Raw genomic sequence first — 19,733 nt, forward strand, 5'->3', positions numbered from 1 at the left:
AATTACATACAATGTGGTGGAGGAACCAGAATGAGGAGACAACTCTGTGTTTGAAGATGCTGAGGAGAGAGAAGAATGAAAAACAGTGAGATGAGACAGTTTTTCAGAAACTTTATGGATTATATACACAGGAATTACAGAACCGAAACATACGACACGTGGCATGGGAGAGAGGGAGAGATTGGGTGAGACAAAGAGGATGGCGGCGAGGACGTTAAAAGTTTGCGTGCGTGCTGTGACACTGCTCAGATGGAGAAATCACTGTGTCCTGTACAGTGTAAGGCACTGAGGGTAACCTACTGTAGCTGATGGTGTCAGGACACGCACACACACACACACACACACACACACACACACACACACACACACAATTAGTCATTTAATAAACAAATCAAAAATACAGTGAAATAAATTGATTAGAGTCAATAATCAAATAAAACATCTCTGGTTGTTGATTCTCAAATTCCAATTTCCTTTTTATATCTTAACTTGTGAAGAAGATGCTTAGAAACATTGCTTAGAATTAATTCTTATAGTTAAATTTATCTAATATTATCTTTGAAAATATGTATAGTGCACATTTCTGATTCCCTCAGTACAAGAAGGGAAGAGCTCATTAAGTTTTAGTGAGGATTTTTCACGTTCTTTCCAGATAAATCAGCTCAACAGCCAATTTTCTATCGGCTGTGTGACTATTAAAATAAATAAATAAATTACCAGATCAACTTATAATGAGAAAGTTCAGTTGTGGCTCAAAACGCTTTTCAAAATAACTGCACACACACTCTTACACACTGTCACAACAACACACACACACTCTTACACACTGTCAGACCAACACACACACACAGTAAATGTCTCCCTGTCGCAGTAGCCCCGCCCCCCCCCCCTGTGGCGAGGGTGATAACATGGCTTCAGAGCATGAAGATGAGCCCGGAAATGTGGTCCAGTGCCATTGTGAAATTGTGTGTTAACATCACTACGACCTCTGCTCCCCCCCCCCAAACCCCCCATAACTGCCCCCCCCCACACAGCTTCACATCATTAAAATCTCTCTCTCATCACCTTTTGACCCCGCCCCCTCCCTCCCCGCCTCACTCTTGACCCCCCTACACACACACGCATGCACACATCTAGTGCTGTACAAAGGGGAGACCACGGCGTGGCTTCAGCTACATAAGCACAACTTTTGGCAGCACTACTGTACATTAAAACCCACTGGTAAGTTTGTATTTTTTAAAGAGAGCCCTTATTCGTGTTTCTGTCGACACGGCGCCTCACGACTGACCCACTGACACAATTTCACATCCGACTGAGTGGATGGGTGGGTGCGGTTGTTAGTTCTTCCTTCGTCCCGGGACGAAGAATCAATGGGAACAAATGATGAATCAAGGGGCCGATGGGTGACGGAAGCTGGAGGTGACGACACAGAAAGCGAATGTGGAAGAGAAGCGGTGACTGCGCAAAAAAAAACCTTGCAACCCCTCCCCCCACGATCCCGTTCACAGAAAAAGAAAAGAAATAGAAGCAAAACAACAACAATAACAACAAAAAAGATCAAATGTTCACTTTGTTTTCCAAAGAATGGGATTTCTTCTGGGAAAGTGCGCACACAACATGCTTTCACACAAGGGCAGTGTTGTGTGTCGGCCATTTTGGATCCGCTGTTACAATTCTGGACAAGCGAGTGGTGTCGTGGAGCCAAAAATGGAGGTGGTTTTTTTCCGGCCTGTCCGTCAACACGCTTGGTGTGGAGTGTTGGTGCAGGCTGTTGATGTGGGTTAGTGAAAGGAGAGAGAGGGGGTGGGGTCAACATGTCTGACGCAATGCCAGGTAAAACCATACAATAACTCAATCCGAGGCCTGCTGGTTTCGTAGCCGACTCTTCCCCACATTGTCTAACTATCTAGCTACCTAACTCTAGAGGGACCTGAGAAGTAAGCGAACCGCTTTGCACCTCTGTAAACCTCTCACTACACCGCCTGAAACTGGACCTAGGACATCTCTGGGATGGACACAAAATGGCGCCCTTGTGCCACGCCTGACAGGGAGGTGAAGCCAAGAGGGTAACAATGACCAGTTGAGTCTTTTAAAGTCAAAAAAACGCGAGGCTCTTTTGATTTACTGGCAAACTTTGCAAAAGTCTTTGAGTGTTTTTAACAAATTTTCAGCGACTAAGTCCAAAGTCCTGATTTCCCTTTGTCAAGTTTAGACTCTTGGCTTATTCCTCACCATGGCCCAGTCTCAATTCACCGCTCTCCCAATTTCTATGCTAGCACGGGAGCCGCGGGGACTCGACTTTTAAGGCGTAGTGTGGTTGATCTCATCTACTACAGAGGGTGAGGAGGTGGCGGACGGGAGTGACTTTGGGTGAGGAGCTTGGGGGGGTGACGAATGTGACTCTGATACAGAAGGCACTGTGGCTCTGTAGGGGGGTTTTGGGGAAGCTTCCCAACCTGCCGTAACCTCCCTAGAAGGAAGGTAAGAGCAGAGGGGGTTCAGGTTTGTGCCCCTCGACACCTTGACATATAGACAATCAGCAAAAACAGATCCCCTATCCCCATTATCACTACGCTTTGCTCGACTAGTTGGCGTGGAGGCAACACATTTCGGGAGAGGAAGAAAGATGGGGGGAGGGAAAAGGAATACAGCCGGAAGACGAGGGGGAAAAAGACAGCGACAGAGGCCCATGAAAGACAAGGGGGTCATTGTGGGTGTGATGTCGAGTGACGTGTGCAAAAGTGGTGTCCATCTTCACATTTTCTCAGATCCGCGCGCTCCAGTTTCATTAATCCGTATTACAGTACCACAGCGTCGCAGTTTCTCCTCCAAAATATACGATGAGGATTATATGAGGTCTGCATAGAGTCAAAACTTGTGAACTGGGGTTCGTTAACTGCTTCTCCGACTGCGAAGACAACAGCGCGAGGTTAAAAGAGTAGCTAAATCGTAGACCGTGCCATGAGCATGAACGGTGTGCAAAATAAATAAATATCTGAAACTCTATTTATTCTCTGTCTGTTATCTATAACTACATCTACGGTATAATATCTAGATTCATCTGTAGGTTATCATCTATATCATCTCTATTTTATCATCTTGTCCTAGAGTTATTGAATAGTCAATAAATAATTGTTGTCCCTCATAAAAACAAGGATGAAACCATCAGTTCCGAGTGTTTCTGTCCTGTGAAGCCTCGAGTGTCCTCAGTGTCACTCTCTGGCAAGAACGAAAAGAACGAAAGTTAAAGTAAATGGACAGAAAAAGAAAAAGGTAAATGAGGAAAGAGAGGTTGGTGAATACTGAAGTGGGTTTTGGCAGAGGAGGTGTCAGCTTTGCTACAACCTCACATGATTGGATTGGTGATTTGGTGACTGTTCTCTGGTTATCCAGACCTGAGAGTAGGGGCTGGAGGGGGGGGTCAGCATTGGCACAGTCAGGCAGACAGAGGGACGGACCTACAAACGGACAGATATGGCATTTCCCAGGCTACATCCTACGTGTCCTGACCAGGACGAGACTTGTGTCTGTATATCTCACCTAGATAAGATATAAGAGAAGGTCTAGAAACGAGGATGTGGCCTGGAGGCTGTCCTGTAGAGGGGGAAGGCAGGGTGGAAAATGTGTGCTGTTAACGGCACCCTGGTGGCAAAAATAAAAACACCACCACCTAATACTCACACCAACACTGTTCCACCAATACTGTGCTGTCACTGCTGGCAACCGATTTTGTTCGAAACTACAGAACCAAACAAAGATGGAGATTTGTAGTTTTTTGGCAGCAAGCGGAAGAATTCAACCTTGGTAAAACTCTAACCTCACTAAAACTAAACGCAATCCTCTGCAGTGGAAAGAGCAGAGGTTTCTTCATTGTCAACAAACTGAAATACCCCTGGCTCTGAACATGGATTCTTGATCTTTGGGTTGCCTTGACAAGAGTACTGACCCCACCAATCATTGCAGGTCAGGTACAGAGAAACTCCCCTGGTCTCCCCCTCCACTGTTCTGCAGAGAGAGTTGCGTTACAACACGCAACGCTGCAAAGTGAGATGCTCCCCAAGCCGCCATTGCCCCGAAATGTTCCGTGAAGGCATCAGGAACCCGGTAAACGTTATTAAACAGGGGAATAAAAACATAAAGGATGTAAACAAGATGGACGTAGCATAGCCAACTTGAACTCCAAGTAACATGACAACAAATCTACAGTTCTATCAATCAGTCAATCATCATCATCATTGTCATCGTCATTTTGCATTGACATTGATATCATTATTCATAAGACTATCATCATTAACAATAATAAATCAAGTGTGGTAGAAGTCCGCCTCTCTCCACTCTTTCTCCCTCTTGTTTCTCAGGAGCAACAGGAAACTTTAACGTGATCCTGCAGCGTTTCCCGTCGTTTAAAAGGTTGCAGAGATGTAGCCTTTGAACCGTATCGGCAGACAAAGAAATTAGCCAACTGTCAAAGCCTGTTTCGGGCAAAACGGAACCGAAAATTACGCCTAAGATGAGAGAGAGAGAGAGATTGAAAGAAGAGAACTTCTTTTGTAAACCTAAAGAAGCAAAGTTTCCTATAAAGCCCCCAGGTCCCACCCACACCAGTTAGACTTCCTCTCTAGTATGTATTTAATCAATCATGCAGGTTTCCATAAAATTTTGGACTCGGAAAAAGACCAAAGGAGGCTGAGCGAATGCAACAGAAGAACCAAGCTCCAATGTCCGAAGAAGAACAAGAAGGAGAAGTAATCGATAGAAGAAATACAGAAGAAATTAGTCTTTTTCCCCATCCCTCCTTTCCTCTCCTCCGCCCCAGTCAACCGTGTGATGTCATTTCCTGTCAGGTCACCCTTTTCGCCGTGCGCTGAGATGAGTAACCGAGGAGGAGGAGGAGGAGGAGGAGGAGGAGGGGGCTTTACCGAGTGTCCGACTCCCTTCTCTAGTTAACTGAGTTGGCCCCCCCCCCGTAGCGGACTCAAACAGGAAGTGAGCCCACGCCGTGTCCCGCCCCCCTCCACTACCACCGCCGCCGGACAGGAAGTGATGCCACATCAGTTCTGTCAGCATTAGGTGAGTCTTTAACAGTAAACAGAGATGATAAAACTCATCAAATATCAGCCAGCGCTGTGATTGGCTGGTTTTTGCAGTATAGGCGGAGCTTCCTGGTTCTGTCCCTTGGAAAGGAAAAAGGTTAAAGATAAAGTGGTTGTTCTCCCTTTTTTCTTTTCATTGTTTGTCATGTAAAGATTCATTTTGTTCTTCATTGTTCAAGTTTGATTTTCTGGAGGCATAGCTTGGCATGTAAGGGTTGGGGGGGTCCTGGCTTTTTGTGTATTTTTCTTTAAACGTATCTGTGGAGCTGCGTTCCAACTCGTTTTCAGGCTTTTACATCAGCAAACTGGCCGGCGACAGATAGCACACGTCTGATGAAACTAACCAATCACGCGTCAGTCTGGGAGAAGTGCTTTTAGGCCTCGTAAACAGCAATGATCAACGGCCGGTTTTACAGCGACATGCTCCTCCCTTGTTTTCTGTTCCCACGCCTTCTCTTTCTCCTGCAGCCTGGCCTTGCTGGTCAAGCAGGAGAATTCTGGGAAGTGTAGTTCTGAGACAGAGAGGCAGAGGTAAACTGTGCCTGGGCCTTGCCCTAGTTATCTTGGCTGTGTCTTTCTGGTTATATTCGTGTGCTGCTCTGTCGCTGATTTGAGTCTTACACAAAATGTGTAAAAGGCTACAGCAGCACCATCACCCCCCTCCCCTCCGCCCCCCTTCTCATTCAGAGTCCAAGGGGTGGGGGTAGAGGGTTTGGGGGGCGTCCAACCCCCCTCAACGTTTCCACCACCACTGCTTTAATAAAGTCTACATATCCAAGGCCAGAGCACCGGAGGCTGCTGCTACTCTTCTCCTCTCCTGCCCGTATCCCTCGCTCCCTGTCGTCGCTAGCACCAGTCATCTTCGTCCGTCTCACTGTAAGGTTCATGCAGGCCCTTGCGGGGCCCTCTGGCATGGGGGGGGCGGTGGTGCGGGTGGGGGGGTGCCCCGGGTGGTCCCCGTCGATGTGGGGAAGGTGAGGATGAACGGTAGCCATTGGGGACCCTCCGTGGGTGCGGGTGAGGGGCCGGAGGGGGCCCATGGCGGGCAGTCCTTGGTGAGCGTGGGTGTGGGTGAGGATTTCCCCCATGTGGATGTGGGTTGCCATGGGAGAGGCTTTGCTCATAGGCAGGGGGCTCATGGTGCCGCTCATACTCATAATCATGCTCATAGAAGGGCCCGTCTCCCTCCAGGCTGTCCCCAGGCGGAGGCCCACTCCAGCGGCCTCGGTGAGGGGACCTAGGTGAGCCATGGAGGGGCGAGCGAGGGGACTGGTTCCTTGGGGAGCGTGGCGAGCCGTGATGCGATGACGAACCCCCGTGATGGGGAGAGCCCTGGCGTGACGGGGGTCGGTGGTGGTAGCCTCTGTCGTGATCTGGTGGGGAGAAGTGTCTGGGCGAGGGTGAGCGCAGACGGCCCGGCCCTGGGGGCCCGTAGCTGGGCTTGCGGACAGCGGGGGAGTAGGTGACATGTGGACGGGGGACAGCAGGGGTCTGGGGCAGCTGGCGACGACCTCTCCGTGGAGTGCTGGTCCCCGAGGTGGAGGGGACCGGGCTGCCGCTCACCGAACTACTGCCCTACAGCAAAATGTAAACAAGGAAAATCAAAACGCACCACAACAACAGAGACCAGAATAGAGCAGAGAGGTGGTGAACAGATAGATAGATAGATAGATAGATAGATAGATAGATAGATAGATAGATAGATAGAGAGACAGATAGATAGATAGATAGATAGATAGATAGATAGATAGATAGATAGATAGATAGATAGAAAGATAGATAGATAGATAGATAGATAGATAGATAGATAGATAGATAGATAGATAGAGAGACAGATAGATAGACAGAGAGAGAGAGAGAGAGATAGATAGATAGATAGATAGAAAGAGAGACAGATAGATAGATAGATAGATAGATAGATAGATAGATAGATAGATAGATAGATAGATAGATAGATAGATAGATAGATAGATAGATAGATAGATAGATAGATAGATAGATAGATAGATAGATAGATAGATAGATAGATAGATAGAGAGACAGATAGATAGATAGATAGATAGATAGATAGATAGATAGATAGATAGATAGATAGATAGATAGAGAGAGAGATGGATAGATAGATAGATAGAGAGACAGATAGATAGATGGATAGATAGATAGATAGATAGAGAGAGAGAGAGAGAGATAGATAGATAGATAGATAGATAGACAGATAGATAGATAGATAGATAGATAGAGATAGATAGATAGAGAGAGAGATGGATAGATAGATAGATAGACAGACAGATAGATAGATAGATAGAGAGAGAGATAGATAGATAGAGAGACAGATAGATAGAGAAGAGATAAGCACCATTGAAAATCATTTAAAAACAGTGATGAGGCAAAAAATTGACACCAAGAAGCCCACATTGAAGAAAAATGGACAGAGAGAGAAACAGTGACAAAGAAAAAAGCATAACAGAAAAAAGAGAGATTGATATCAATAAGTCAGTGTTTTATGATCTGTTTCCCTGTGTGAACCTTTTGTGTGGACTATTTAAAAATGATGTGTGTTGATTGAGATGTTACTTCTGGTCTCTCGTCTGTTCTCCAGTTTTCTGTTGCACTCATGTTGTTTTGACTGCTCTTGCTGGTTGGGGACTTTAACACGTCTCCCTGGAAACCTTCTCCTTGGTTGTTTTATTAAACTACCGAAGCCGATTTCAGACATGAACTCCAGACAATCGATTGTCTGTTCAGGAGAGGGGTGGCGCCTGTGTGGAGCAGCAGGACGCAGGACATCACACTGTCACATAAAGCTCCATATGGACATCCTCTTTGGTGTCTTCTACATAAATGGCCCCTCTTTTTCATCCTGAGATATTTGTATTCTCTTTGTTAAGTCAGTCTTTTCACATAGGCTCACTCGCGGCATGCTTCCGGAGTTGTTACTCGGGGGCTTGCAGGAAAATCTACTGATTCGGACTTTTGCGTTCCCACAGCCCCTCTGGATAATTTCAGCAAAATGTCCGGAGCTCAGTCATGTCTGAAAGCAGCATAAAACCAACCTTCCCCTGGGTGTGCTAGAAAAAACAGTCTTTTTTAAAATGATATTCCTCTGTGCTCAACTGATGATGACATAAGCACTATTGTTTTTGATGATAAGTATAGTACAACTAGTAAAGTAGTATCGTCAGTACTTAAATATCCATAATGACAGAATGGAACATTTATTAAAACTACAAGAGGTTTTATCCAACCTGTGTTGGGTAACACAGGCATAAATATGGAAATTAAAGAGGAAAACTATATGGGACAGTTTGTGGAAACTGTCGCCTCTATTTTACGACCCTTGGCATTAATCTTGGTGTCTTTGGAGCCCACCTGTCTGTGACCTCGCCCGTCAGGCCCCTCGCTGGGCGACCGGGACCAGTGGTGGTCGTGCGGATGCCTGGGAGGGTAGTCGGGACGGTCGTGGCTGTAGCGCTCCTTGTCCATAGAGCTGTGGTGGTGGTGGTGGTGATGATGGTGACGGCGGTCCTTGGTGCGGCCGCGGTCCCGTTCACGCTCCTTGGGTGGCAGGTCACCCGATTGAGTGGTGGTGCTGAGGTCTGTGCCGAGCCCTAACAAGGAGATGTCTCAGTTTACGTTTGTACATACAAATGGATTCGTTACGTTGTCAAGATATAGCGTGAGGAAAGGAACACAGAAAAGAAAATTTCCTGAAAGTTGCTGTTTTGGATGAAAGATTCAAATCAAAAGAAATTTTGAATGAAAGAGAGAAATGTGTATCTCAGTACCGTGAGGCTGTCAAACATCACAATGAAGAAAGTTCTACTGTCTTCGTGGGCAAAAAAATCCATCATGTTGGATTTTTCAGGTCCAATAGAACTTTTGTGTGGAGCACATTGAGCTTGACTCAAATTTCAAGTCAATCAGACTTATGGTGCGAACCAAACAGATAATTAAAACTTGATTTTTAGTTCTTAATTACAGCGCCACCATCTGGCCAATCGGTCTCATGTTTCTTGGGTACCTAACGCACATTGTTGGAAGTTATTGGACCAAGTTTTCTTGTTTCTGCCTCACTCCGGCTCATGGGAATCTACAATGTACATCCTGACATGTAGCAGAATCAATAGGAAGTTATATTAAACTGAAAAGACAAAAAAAATAAATGACTTTATGGTAAAACCAAGCAAAACCTGAAGGTGGAACAAGGAAAAGTAATTTAAAACGACTGAGGGTGGGAAGCAGAGGATCCATCAGATTAGAGTGCTCTCCAATTATAAAGGGGATTTAGAGTTTAACTGTGGCAGCCTTGTTGGATTAGTTTTACAGCTGAAGCATCCAATTTGTTCTCCAAATGAGGGATGAAGTGAACTATGTGCTCGCACAATGTTCTTTTCAAGGACGTCTTTGTGCCAAGACTTGCATAAAATGTAGAGACTGCGACGACGAGCCGGCTGCCTCTCACCTCGATGAACGCAGCGATTTTGCTTAATTGCCTCAACAACTGCGGCTGAGTCACCCTTCACAGAGCTCTAAGGCGGCGCTGCATAATGCAGCCGTGTTACGCTTGACATGACGACAATGTTTCATCACCATCGATGCAAAATTATGGCTACGGTACACGTGTCTTCATTATTTCCAGATGCAACAACTTCTCTAATTTCTTTAAGGAACATCATTTGTTATCAGTCTACGCTCTGTCACACTGAATTTAACAGGAACACGTACAGAGAGTGAGAACTGAGAAACTTCAGAAGGACCAACTCTCCCTGAAAGCAGCTGAAAGGAAAACTCTTGTCTTGTTAATAAAACACTCGACTCATCACAAATGCTTGTGTAAGTACTAAAGAACATTATTTGCTGTGTCTCAATTCAGGGGCCACATCCTCTGGTGTAATGTTGGGCCGGGAAGGATCCACCCGGTGATATTTAAAATGAATCTGCTACAAACGATGCTGCTGCTAATCCATCATAATCATGGATCAGGGAAGAACCCGTTAACGTTTGGAAAGGATCTGGATCAAGGGGCGGACGGAGGAATTTGCGGGAAAGAGCGTTTTTCAACATTTTCGTTGATTTCTCTGGGAATCATGTGCAGATGACCGTGATGAGTGCCTCACCCGTGTCTGCGTCGGTGTATCTGGTCAGCGAGCGCTGTGACGCGCGATGACTCCTGTCCCTGTGCTTGCGTCCTCCTCCGTGCCTCCCCTCCTCGGACACCACCCTCTCCAGGGAGTAGTCGTCCAGCCTCACACCCCGGCCCGTGCGCCCGTGGACCAGGCTGGAGGTGGAGCGCCGCATCGGGCTGGTGTCGGTGATGGTCTGTGAGGACGAAGGAGAGAGGGGAGACAAAGAAATACAGACGGGGGGGGGGAGAACAGATAGGGGAGAACAAAAGGGAGGAGAGGAAGTGAGGTGATGAGGAGAAAAGAGATAAAAAGTAGTGGGGGAGAGAAAGAGAAAGAAAGGAGAAAGGAGGTGAGATTTAATGAAATCGGTTGTCTTCACACTTCACTGACTTTAACTGAGCGGTTGACACAGCTACAGAGCTGCATGTGGTTTAAATGCCAGATCCTGTCTCATGTACGTCTATCAAATGACTTGGGTCAAACTGGGTGGTGGTTAACCACACTCAGACAATTCATATTCAGGTTGGGTGTTGTCCCGTGTGGCTCTGATCTGACACAAGACACTATAATGGTTTCTGAGTTCCCTGACCGCTAACCCATCAACGAGCACATGCTTCTCCACCGAAACATGGAGGTAATGAAACAGACGGAGATCAACAGGGAACTGACAGGCAGAGAGACACAGAGCAAGCATGAAGGAAGGCTGTCGAAACCATGCCTCACATGCACAACGGCAGAGCAGCCCACTGGACGTTTTCCAAGTGGCAGCCGTGTTTCATTCAGGTCACACCCAGGTTGGAAAGATTGAAAGTTTATTAACAACTCAAAGAAGATGTCGGTAGAGGATCTTGCTAAAGCTGATACGGAAAGAAACTAAATCTCTATAATCTTGTTAATTTTCCAGTCAACTTTCTACTTGAATTGATTTAGATATTGAGATATATACGTTTGTCCAAAGATGACTCGCATTGGTTCCATATCTGTTCCCCAGCACAGAGTGTGACATGAATCAAACATGGCGGCCGAGCAGATGAGGTAAACTGACATAACCTTAGATTCTGGTCAAAGAGCTCTGCAAGAACCCGACAGGAACATCCTACAGATTTTATTCCTCTAAATCGTTGGGAAGTTGTAGGATTTTAACACGAGGATGGTTTGCATGTTAAAATCTTACAGTATCAATTCAGGACCAAGGCCTGACGTGATGGAGAGAGTGTCCGAGAGATGAGAGATGTTCTATTCTTGGCTTTATAAGCATTAAGTGTGCCAGTGTGTGTGGTTGAACTTTTCCATTAAGGAATACGTAAACATGTCACGTAACTCTCTCCAGTTAAAGTCTACATGCTGCGTTCTGGAACCAGTCTTTTGTGATTTTCCTTCTGGGTTCAGGTCAGACTCTTCTGACCCTGCGGACGCTCTGAGTACCCCCCCCCCCCCCCCCCCCCCCCCCCCCTCCTGAAAGCTTCATGTCGCCCTGACGACCGAGCACACATTGTCAGTCTGCAGGCAGCCGGCTGAACAAAGACGAACACAAAGAGGAGTCCCCGTCCTGAAGAGGATCAGCACTGCACACACCCAGCAGTCTGCACACTCTCTGAGCAGCTTCACACAAGCCATGCATGTCCTGTAGGTGGCAGCACAGTATACTGCAGGTTGTCACACATCTACACACACACACACACACACACACACATTAAAATGATGTGACACATTCTCTGGATGTCTGTTTTGGAATGAAACATTTACGTTGACAACAAACTCCCTGATAATTGGGTTGTGATTACTTCCACCAACGAGGTCACGTTTGTTTGTTTGTTTAAAACTCAAAGAAGAAGAAGAAGAAGCATCGCACTAAAACTAAACGTGTACTGATTTCTACGAAAACTTGGTGGAAGCACGAGACACGAGCCAGAAAAATCTTGAGAATATTGATTTAAAAGTTGAGAAAATATCTGGCGGATCAATCCCTCATGAAAGTAATCGATGGTTAAAGCAGCTGTATTTGGTTTTTTTTACCTGTCTGTTTGTTTGTTGGTATATTTGTTTGTATATGTGCAAGATTACACAAAAACCACAGGGCGGATTACCACAAAACCTGTTGGAAGGATGCAGTTTGGGTCAGGAAAGAACCCATCAAAGTTTGGTGTGGATCCGGAACAGGGGATGGATCCAAGATATATATATTTTTTCTCTTTCTTGAACATTTTCATAGATTTTTCAGGGAATAATTTATGGACCTCGATGAGAAAAATAAAAGTCTGGATGTAGTGAAGGTAAATGTGGTTTCATAAGGAGACTCTTGGTCCTTGGTGGAGATATGAGCTCTCCTGAGTGACGTTATAGTTTCTACAAATTTGTCTTTAATTGTTTATCCCTCTGTATGTGTCAGGCTCAGGATATTTCTTTAATTATTTTGATCCCTGTTCATAACAAGAAAGAGGAAAAGTTAAAAACAATGGCGTCATCTAACTAGAGACAGACACGACGGTTAAAGATGACGATGTATGAGAGCTGCACTTTGCCTCTGAACAACTTTCACTCCACCGTCCAGGCCACTGAATCACAACTAAAAGCATAATCCCCCCCCCCCCGTAGGCGCACCACCTCCTCTCCATCACATCCACAGCTCGGCCACGTCATGCACGACTAATGACATGCCGGCACGCTGCCAGTGCCCCGCACAGGCCAACAGTTGCATATCAGGCCAGTTCATGCTTTTGTCATATACTGTTGACCCAGTCTGCAGCGATGCAGCAGAAAGAAACACACACATGACGCACGGAGAGGAACGAACACACACACACGCACGCACACACACGCACACTGCGTACAAGCAGATCTCCAGGGAAACTCATCACAGAGAACCAACAATGGAGGAGCAGAGTGACCTCGACACGAGCAGACACGAGAGAGAGAGAGAGAGAGAGAGAGAGAGAGAGAGAGAGAGAGAGAGAGAGAGAGAGAGAGAGAGAGAGAGGAGGAAACAGAAAGAGGAGGGAGGGAGAGAGAGAGAGAGAGAGAGAGAGGAGGAAACAGAAAGAGGAGGGAGGGAGAGAGAGAGAGAGAGAGAGAGAGGCTGGGACAGCTCAAAGAAAAGATGGAGAGACAGAAAAGACGGAGAGATGATCAAAGTAGATCTGAACAGAGACAGTTCTGCTGCAGTGGATTTGAAAAGCTCTGAGCAGCAGGCGGGTGGGGTTCGCTGCATCAACACAGCTCAGATGGCGTCTGCAGACGAGCACAGTAAACTGACTTCTGAGCAGTTTCACGTGAGGAAAACTCGAACCGAGATTCATTATTATGCAAACTCAACATTTCAAATATGCACATTTGTCCCCTGCGGCAACAGTGAAAGAAAACTAATTAGTTCTTTAAAGACACTGGACCTGCAGAGTTCACTTCTGCCCGTGGTGTCGCACACATCAGACAACAGCAGTGAACACAACAGCTGTGCACGTGGGTGGTTTTGGGTCATTCCCCTCGGTAAAGATGGACGACATGACCATGAGAATTTCTATTTGTGGATATAAAGTGATATGTGAGCTAATAGGGACTGTGCAGCCTGTGTGTGACGGACACCCGACTGATCACCCTTCACCTGCTGCCCCCCAAACGTCTGACTAGGATCTTGGTGTGCACAGAATACAAATACAAACTGAGAGGCTGCTGATTAAAAGGCAGACGAGGAATTAAAACCCAGAGAATTTAAGCTCCGGACAGAGTTTGTGATTTTGAATCATGTCTGCAAGTGTCAGGAAGTCAGTTTAATGTCCGACAGTCAGACTCACGCCATCTTCATGGAGCCAAATAACCAGAAAAGTACAATTTGGTGCAGATCCAGTTTGAAAAAGAAGGAAGGGAGAGAGAGAGAGAGAGAGAGAGAGAGAGAGAGGTCGAGAGAAAGAGGGAGGTACATACACTGAGGTTATTTCCACGGGGCCTGTGTCTCCTCCGCTGCAGAGCAGGCAAACACAGAGATGATACGTAGAGCAGAGCAGTGTAGCACACACACACACACACACACACACACACACACACACACACACACACACACACACACACACACACACACACACACACACACACACACACACACACACACACACACAGAGCAAAGGCCCGACATAGCGTAGCCGCCAGGACCAAAAGAAAATCAAGGCAGAGAGAGAGGAGGAGGATGAAGGAGATGTGGGACAGGTAAGGAGGGAAGAAAATGAAGGTGGGATGAATAAAGATTAAGGAAAGGTAAAAAAAGGATGTGAAAGAAAGGAGGGACAGAAAGAGGAGAAAGAGAGAACCCAGTTAATTTGCAGAAGAAGAACAGAGCACACAAATAAGAGCGAGGTGCCAGTGAGCGAGAGAGGACAGAGGACAAGATGCATCTGCGTCCACACACACACACACACAATCACACACACACTTACCGAGACAGCATGAACTCTCTGTAAAGCAGAGCAGTGTTAGAAGACAATAAGTAACAGTGTGCAGACACACATGTATACTGTACACACAACACACACACACAGACACACACACACACCTCTGCCTTTTTTCATGTGGAGTTACGTCCTAATTGTGTTAATTCCTTCAAGTTAGCGTCTAATTACATCAACACCAGGACTCGTGCTGCATGTTTCAGGACCATTAGCAGAGAAACAAGCTCCCACCTGCAGACATCACACTCAGGTTGTTGTCATGCAGGTGGAGTAAAGAGCAGCGAACAGAACTGATCGTCCGCGCTCCACCTGTGGAGACGAAACTCAATCTGAAATATTTCTGTTGTGTTTGCTCTGCAGTCCAGATTATCAGTTTTACCATCAAACACAGCTCGAGGGTAAAGTACGACTGATCAACTCTAATCAGACTAAAAGTTACTACAAACAAAAATAATGTTCCAATAATCAGTTAATCTAATCAGTCTACACTTAATTCTCTTAAATGTGTCAGGGACTTAAAATCTTAAAATCATAAATTAAGATGAATTGCAACTAACAGACTCTTCTCTCCTCAAAGTTCTGCCTCGGTCAAAAAAACACCGTCCTCAGTATAAATATTTAGGGAATCAAACTGTGGTCAATAATATTTGGTGCTTGTGAAAAAAGGTCAGTGTGTCACTTTTTGTGAGTGTGTGAAAAAGTTTTGTATCTGTAGCAATATTGTGTACGTGTGTATTTCATCCCCACTGTCCAAACTGGGGCAAAAATGCTGTAGCACGTTTTCCTTTTGTTGAACTTGGACGAACCCGAGACAAATGAATTACTTATTGACAACTAATTATTAATGAAAGAAGTAATGGTTAGTGAATGGGAATCGTACTGATTTGTACAAATATAAAAATTACACACATACACAATACTTCTACAGCTACAAAACTATTTGTATGATGATGATGTACAACTGCAATGTTATTTCACAAGCACAAAGTATTAGGGAGCCTCATTAATTCTCTCTGCGTCTCCGGTTAACGCTCATACAGAAACACTTCAGCAGTAACCAACATACCAAAGTGAGAGCAACATGGATGCAGTGGCATGGCGGAGTGGCCATGCGTGTGTGCGTGAACGTGTGAAACTGCAGCCAGAGGCCTCAGAGTGACAGGATACATAAATCCTCTGCGCTGAAAATGTTTGGAAATACATTGAGCGTTTTGAAAAGTACATTCCAGCTCCTGCTTCTTTCGTTTTGGTGACAAATGCTTCGAGAAACCCACGGGACACATGATTTGAAAGGAAGTAGAGGTCGGAGCGATGGGGAGAACAACATGGTTTTTAACCAGCAACAGGAAATAAAAACGCTTCATCCTTTATTAGACTCTATCCTGTGTGTCGTAACATCACATGATCCTTTTTTAAACATGGGGTTTAACTGTAAAAACTAAATATGCATGTTTGTTAGAAGCATTAAACCCAAAGTTGTTAGTAATCACAACACTTCTTCTCACGCTCCATGAATATTCTCCAATATTCAACAGGAAACTTATTAAACCTGAAGAATTCTAAACAGAGTTTGGTGGATTTGTTACATCAGCTGCTCTTCTGGATCAGGAAGCAGAGGATCATGGGTAATATAGTTGGTTAATTGCTCGGACACAGAGCCCAACAGAACCGTGTGTGGCTGCAGAGGGCGCTGTTGCTCAGTAAAAGTTATATAGTGTTGCTTTAAGTTTGACCCTGGACTTCTGGGATCAAACAAATCATCCGTTGTTTATGAACCTTTCACCACAGATATAAAGTTGCGTGATTTGGACACTGTGTGATTTTATTTGATTGGATTTAGACGCTGCAGAAATTCGTACGAACTGCACGTGATGAGTCCGTGGAACTGTCTCGTTAACTCTGGCCACAGTTTACACAAGACAGACACACCAAGGATTTAATGGAGATGGATCAGGTTTGGAAAATATTCTACACGTTCAGTTCTTCTAGATATATATTTACATACATATCTAGGACACTTCATCCAGCCTCTCGACCACCCCGGACGTACACGCTGCTCTAACGTCAGCATGACGCTCCGCTGTTCTGATATTTCTCAGAGCGAAGCGGAGGAGGTGGAGGAGTGGAGGGTGAGAGTGAGGGAGGGGTGAGGGTTGGGAGATGGAGGAAGAGGAGGAGGGAGGAAGACAAACAGAGGAACCGGACAGAGGAAGTGATTTTTATAAAAGTCCTGTTGTGTTGCATCCTAACCCTTGTTTCCCATTCAGAGAGTTGAAAAATAAAATCTTTGAATCTACAGAAATGTATTTATTGCAAAGTATGAATAATAATATATCTGATCCGTAACACTAATGTATATTAGAAATATAAATTTTATCTTGAAATAAAGCAGAATAAAGAATTAGCACAAATAACTACTTCATACATACATGAATATGAATTGTTACCATTAAATCAAAGATACAGGATTCTACAATTTAATTCAACTAAAGCACTCATTTGTCCCCAGTTGACCCCAAAATGAATTGAATCCTGAATCAAAAGTACGTTGATGGTTTGCTTACTGTAATTGTGATGTCAAATATATGTATCCTGTATTTTGTCTTTTACTGTTTCAGAAGGAAAAGAAAATCTGTGTGTTCGTGAATAAAGCTGCACGGTTTGAGAAACAAGTTTTAGATTTCAGGGATGCAAGGAGACACTTTTCCAATTCACTTCCTCACGATAATGGACAATGATATTATACATGATGCTAACGGGTGGAGGTGAAGGTGAGGGTGGTGGGATGAAGGTGCTCACTTGGTTGTCTGCCGAGAGGCGGGGCATGGAGAGGGTCCGCCCATGCCCATCCACTGGGTGATAGCGCCCCATCTCCCTCATCTCTACCGTCTGCAAAACACAACGAGAGGGGGCGTGACCGCTGTCTGTGAGGGGGAGGGGACTCACACAGGGGGAGGGGCTCGCTGACGAAACGGGCCAGGAAATAGATTCAATGAGTCGTAGATAAAGTTTATTGTAGTTTGTTGGATTTAGGCAACTTAAAGTAACTGTTGCAACTGTAGACTTTAATAAAGATGGACGACATGACGGCTCCCTAAGAGTGGAGCCAAAGTGCCTTGCTCGCCCCCCCTAGTGGCTGCCTGCAGTATAGGTCGATAACCCTGCCTTCTCCATGTTAGCAGGTGAGACATGGGCCAAGGCAAAGATGGTTTCTGTCATGGTTCTGGTGGGTTTGTTTTGAAGTGGTTATTTGAACAGTCAAAGGTCATGATTGACAGCTCAGACTGACTCAGGCGTCATCAGCAGCGTTTCTGGGTCGTGGGAGGAAGTGGAGTCTTCCATCTTTATTTACATCAATGGTTGCAACCTGTGTTTTGGTTTTAAAAACGACTGAGGTATGAGATCAGTGTATAAGTTAGAACACCACATATCCCAATAATCTATTTTTGTGAGATTGTGGATAAAGTCTCGGTCCAAAACCAAACCCTGACCAGTGCAGAAATGAAACGTTCTTCTCTGGACACTGGAGGAAGGGGTTAAAGTGAGTGATGAGGTGCTGGCGGAGAAGGGACGTCCCAACAGACAAGTGGAAGTAAGGGGCAGTGAGGAGGAAAAGGTGCACGTCATAAAACACATCCACCAACTCCAGGAGGAAAAAAGAAAACCATCAAGGAAAGGGAAGATGGGAAGACTGTAAACAGGAGATGGCTCTGAGCAGAAGGATGAAGAAAGAAACATGAGTCTTCTCTGCTGGAGCAACAACCACGTCCAGCTCTTCAGATACGTTCATCGGAGGTTTGTGGATTTAGGACCAACAGCTCTCAGTCTTCTTAAGTAATATCTTGTGTTTTTAACAGGAAAGACTTCAATTAGAAACACAATGGATTCTGACTGGTCCTCGTTTATCCCTGAGACGCTCATCCGGGTTCATTTAAGGTAAGATACGAATCACAAAAATATAAATATTCACCTGAAGAGAGGATTTAACTTTCCACTCAGTCACTGTCTTTAATTTGTCTTTATTTCTTTCGTAGACAGATTTTTACTGATGCATTTTAACATGTCAACCTGTAATTAAAATGCTTTTCGTTGATCCGAGCTCGGTCACGTGATCGTTCAGCTGTAAATGAGGATGGACTGTAACCACCTCTCGGACGCATCGCGACCACATCCTACCTGCGGGTTGTGCCGGTTGTCGTGGAGATCGTCGGGGTACGGCCTGTCTGGGCTCCAGTTGCCCGTCTTCTGAAACATTTCCTGGGCTTTGTCCGACACCCACGACTGGCTCTCGGGGATGCAACCCTCCGGAGGTCTGGCATTAACACACACACACACACAAGTCGGTGAATTACAAACCAGGAGACAGTTTCCCGAATAGTCTGTGAATCTTTTTGCAGTCAATTGTTGAATAAGTGACAATTTGTGTTGTGACAAAGACGCACAAAGTCCTTCTCCCCTTTTTAATCTCTCTTAAAGACACAAATTTAATAGATCTGCTTTCTCCTAGTCCTGATTTTACTGACTATTTAAATCTCAAACTAATTTGACTTTATCTTGTTTTGACTCTTTTCTCCTCTGTAACACTTTCTACTCTAACGCTGTGTGATCTTGAAGTTGCTTCCTTTTGTTTTGAAAGGTGCTCAATGAATAGAGCTTATTATTATTATTAGTTTACCACTTAAAAAACATCGTTCCTCCCTAATCACCTGATGAAGGAGCCAACATTTGAAATATAATGACTGGATGTATATAGTGCATTAACATGTAGGACAGTACAGGATATAAATGTGTTCTGCTGTCTCAGTCATGTCAGTACAGTACATGTGCCCCCCCTGCCCCCCCCAGGTGCACTCACATGCTGTTGATGTTGTCGGGCTGGGTGCTGGGGAGGCCGTTCACGCCCTGCCCCCCCTGGCCCTCCGTGCCCCCTCCCTCAGGGGGCGGCTCCATGCGCTGAAACATTAATGGCGTTCGGTTCTGTGTGAGATACACGACATGGCCTGCAGGCTGGCATCAGGCACACAGGGGGCGGACACAGGACACAAACACAGGATGCACTCGCAGCATGCACCCACATG

At 45.4% G+C, this 19,733-nt stretch overlaps 2 protein-coding genes across 38 annotated transcripts in view; one reads left to right on the top strand and one right to left on the bottom strand.

Annotated features, from left to right (window-relative positions):
* LOC117754516 (hemicentin-2-like) overlaps positions 1–19,733 on the top strand; it is a 541,775-nt gene that overhangs the window by 239,932 nt on the left and 282,110 nt on the right. The window lies entirely within an intron of this gene.
* Positions 1,718–19,733, bottom strand: part of cacna1ab (calcium channel, voltage-dependent, P/Q type, alpha 1A subunit, b) — a 139,851-nt gene continuing 121,835 nt past the window's right edge. For 18 of the 37 annotated variants that reach the window (XM_034570857.1, XM_034572207.1, XM_034571505.1 and 15 more), the window contains 8 exons: positions 19,511–19,632; positions 18,832–18,967; positions 17,455–17,544; positions 14,644–14,661; positions 14,138–14,173; positions 10,211–10,412; positions 8,463–8,701; positions 1,718–6,668 (listed from right to left, as the gene is read on the bottom strand). In XM_034570857.1, coding sequence (XP_034426748.1) covers positions 5,940–6,668; positions 8,463–8,701; positions 10,211–10,412; positions 14,138–14,173; positions 14,644–14,661; positions 17,455–17,544; positions 18,832–18,967; positions 19,511–19,632 — 1,572 coding nt within the window. In that variant the 3' untranslated portion in view covers positions 1,718–5,939. The remainder of the gene's footprint in view (positions 6,669–8,462; positions 8,702–10,210; positions 10,413–14,137; positions 14,174–14,643; positions 14,662–17,454; positions 17,545–18,831; positions 18,968–19,510; positions 19,633–19,733) is intronic. The other 19 variants (XM_034573067.1, XM_034573184.1, XM_034571944.1 and 16 more) reach the window with 9 other exon arrangements.

Source organism: Hippoglossus hippoglossus, chromosome 1 (assembly GCF_009819705.1).
Source record: "Hippoglossus hippoglossus isolate fHipHip1 chromosome 1, fHipHip1.pri, whole genome shotgun sequence".
NCBI classification, from domain to species: domain Eukaryota; kingdom Metazoa; phylum Chordata; class Actinopteri; order Pleuronectiformes; family Pleuronectidae; genus Hippoglossus; species Hippoglossus hippoglossus.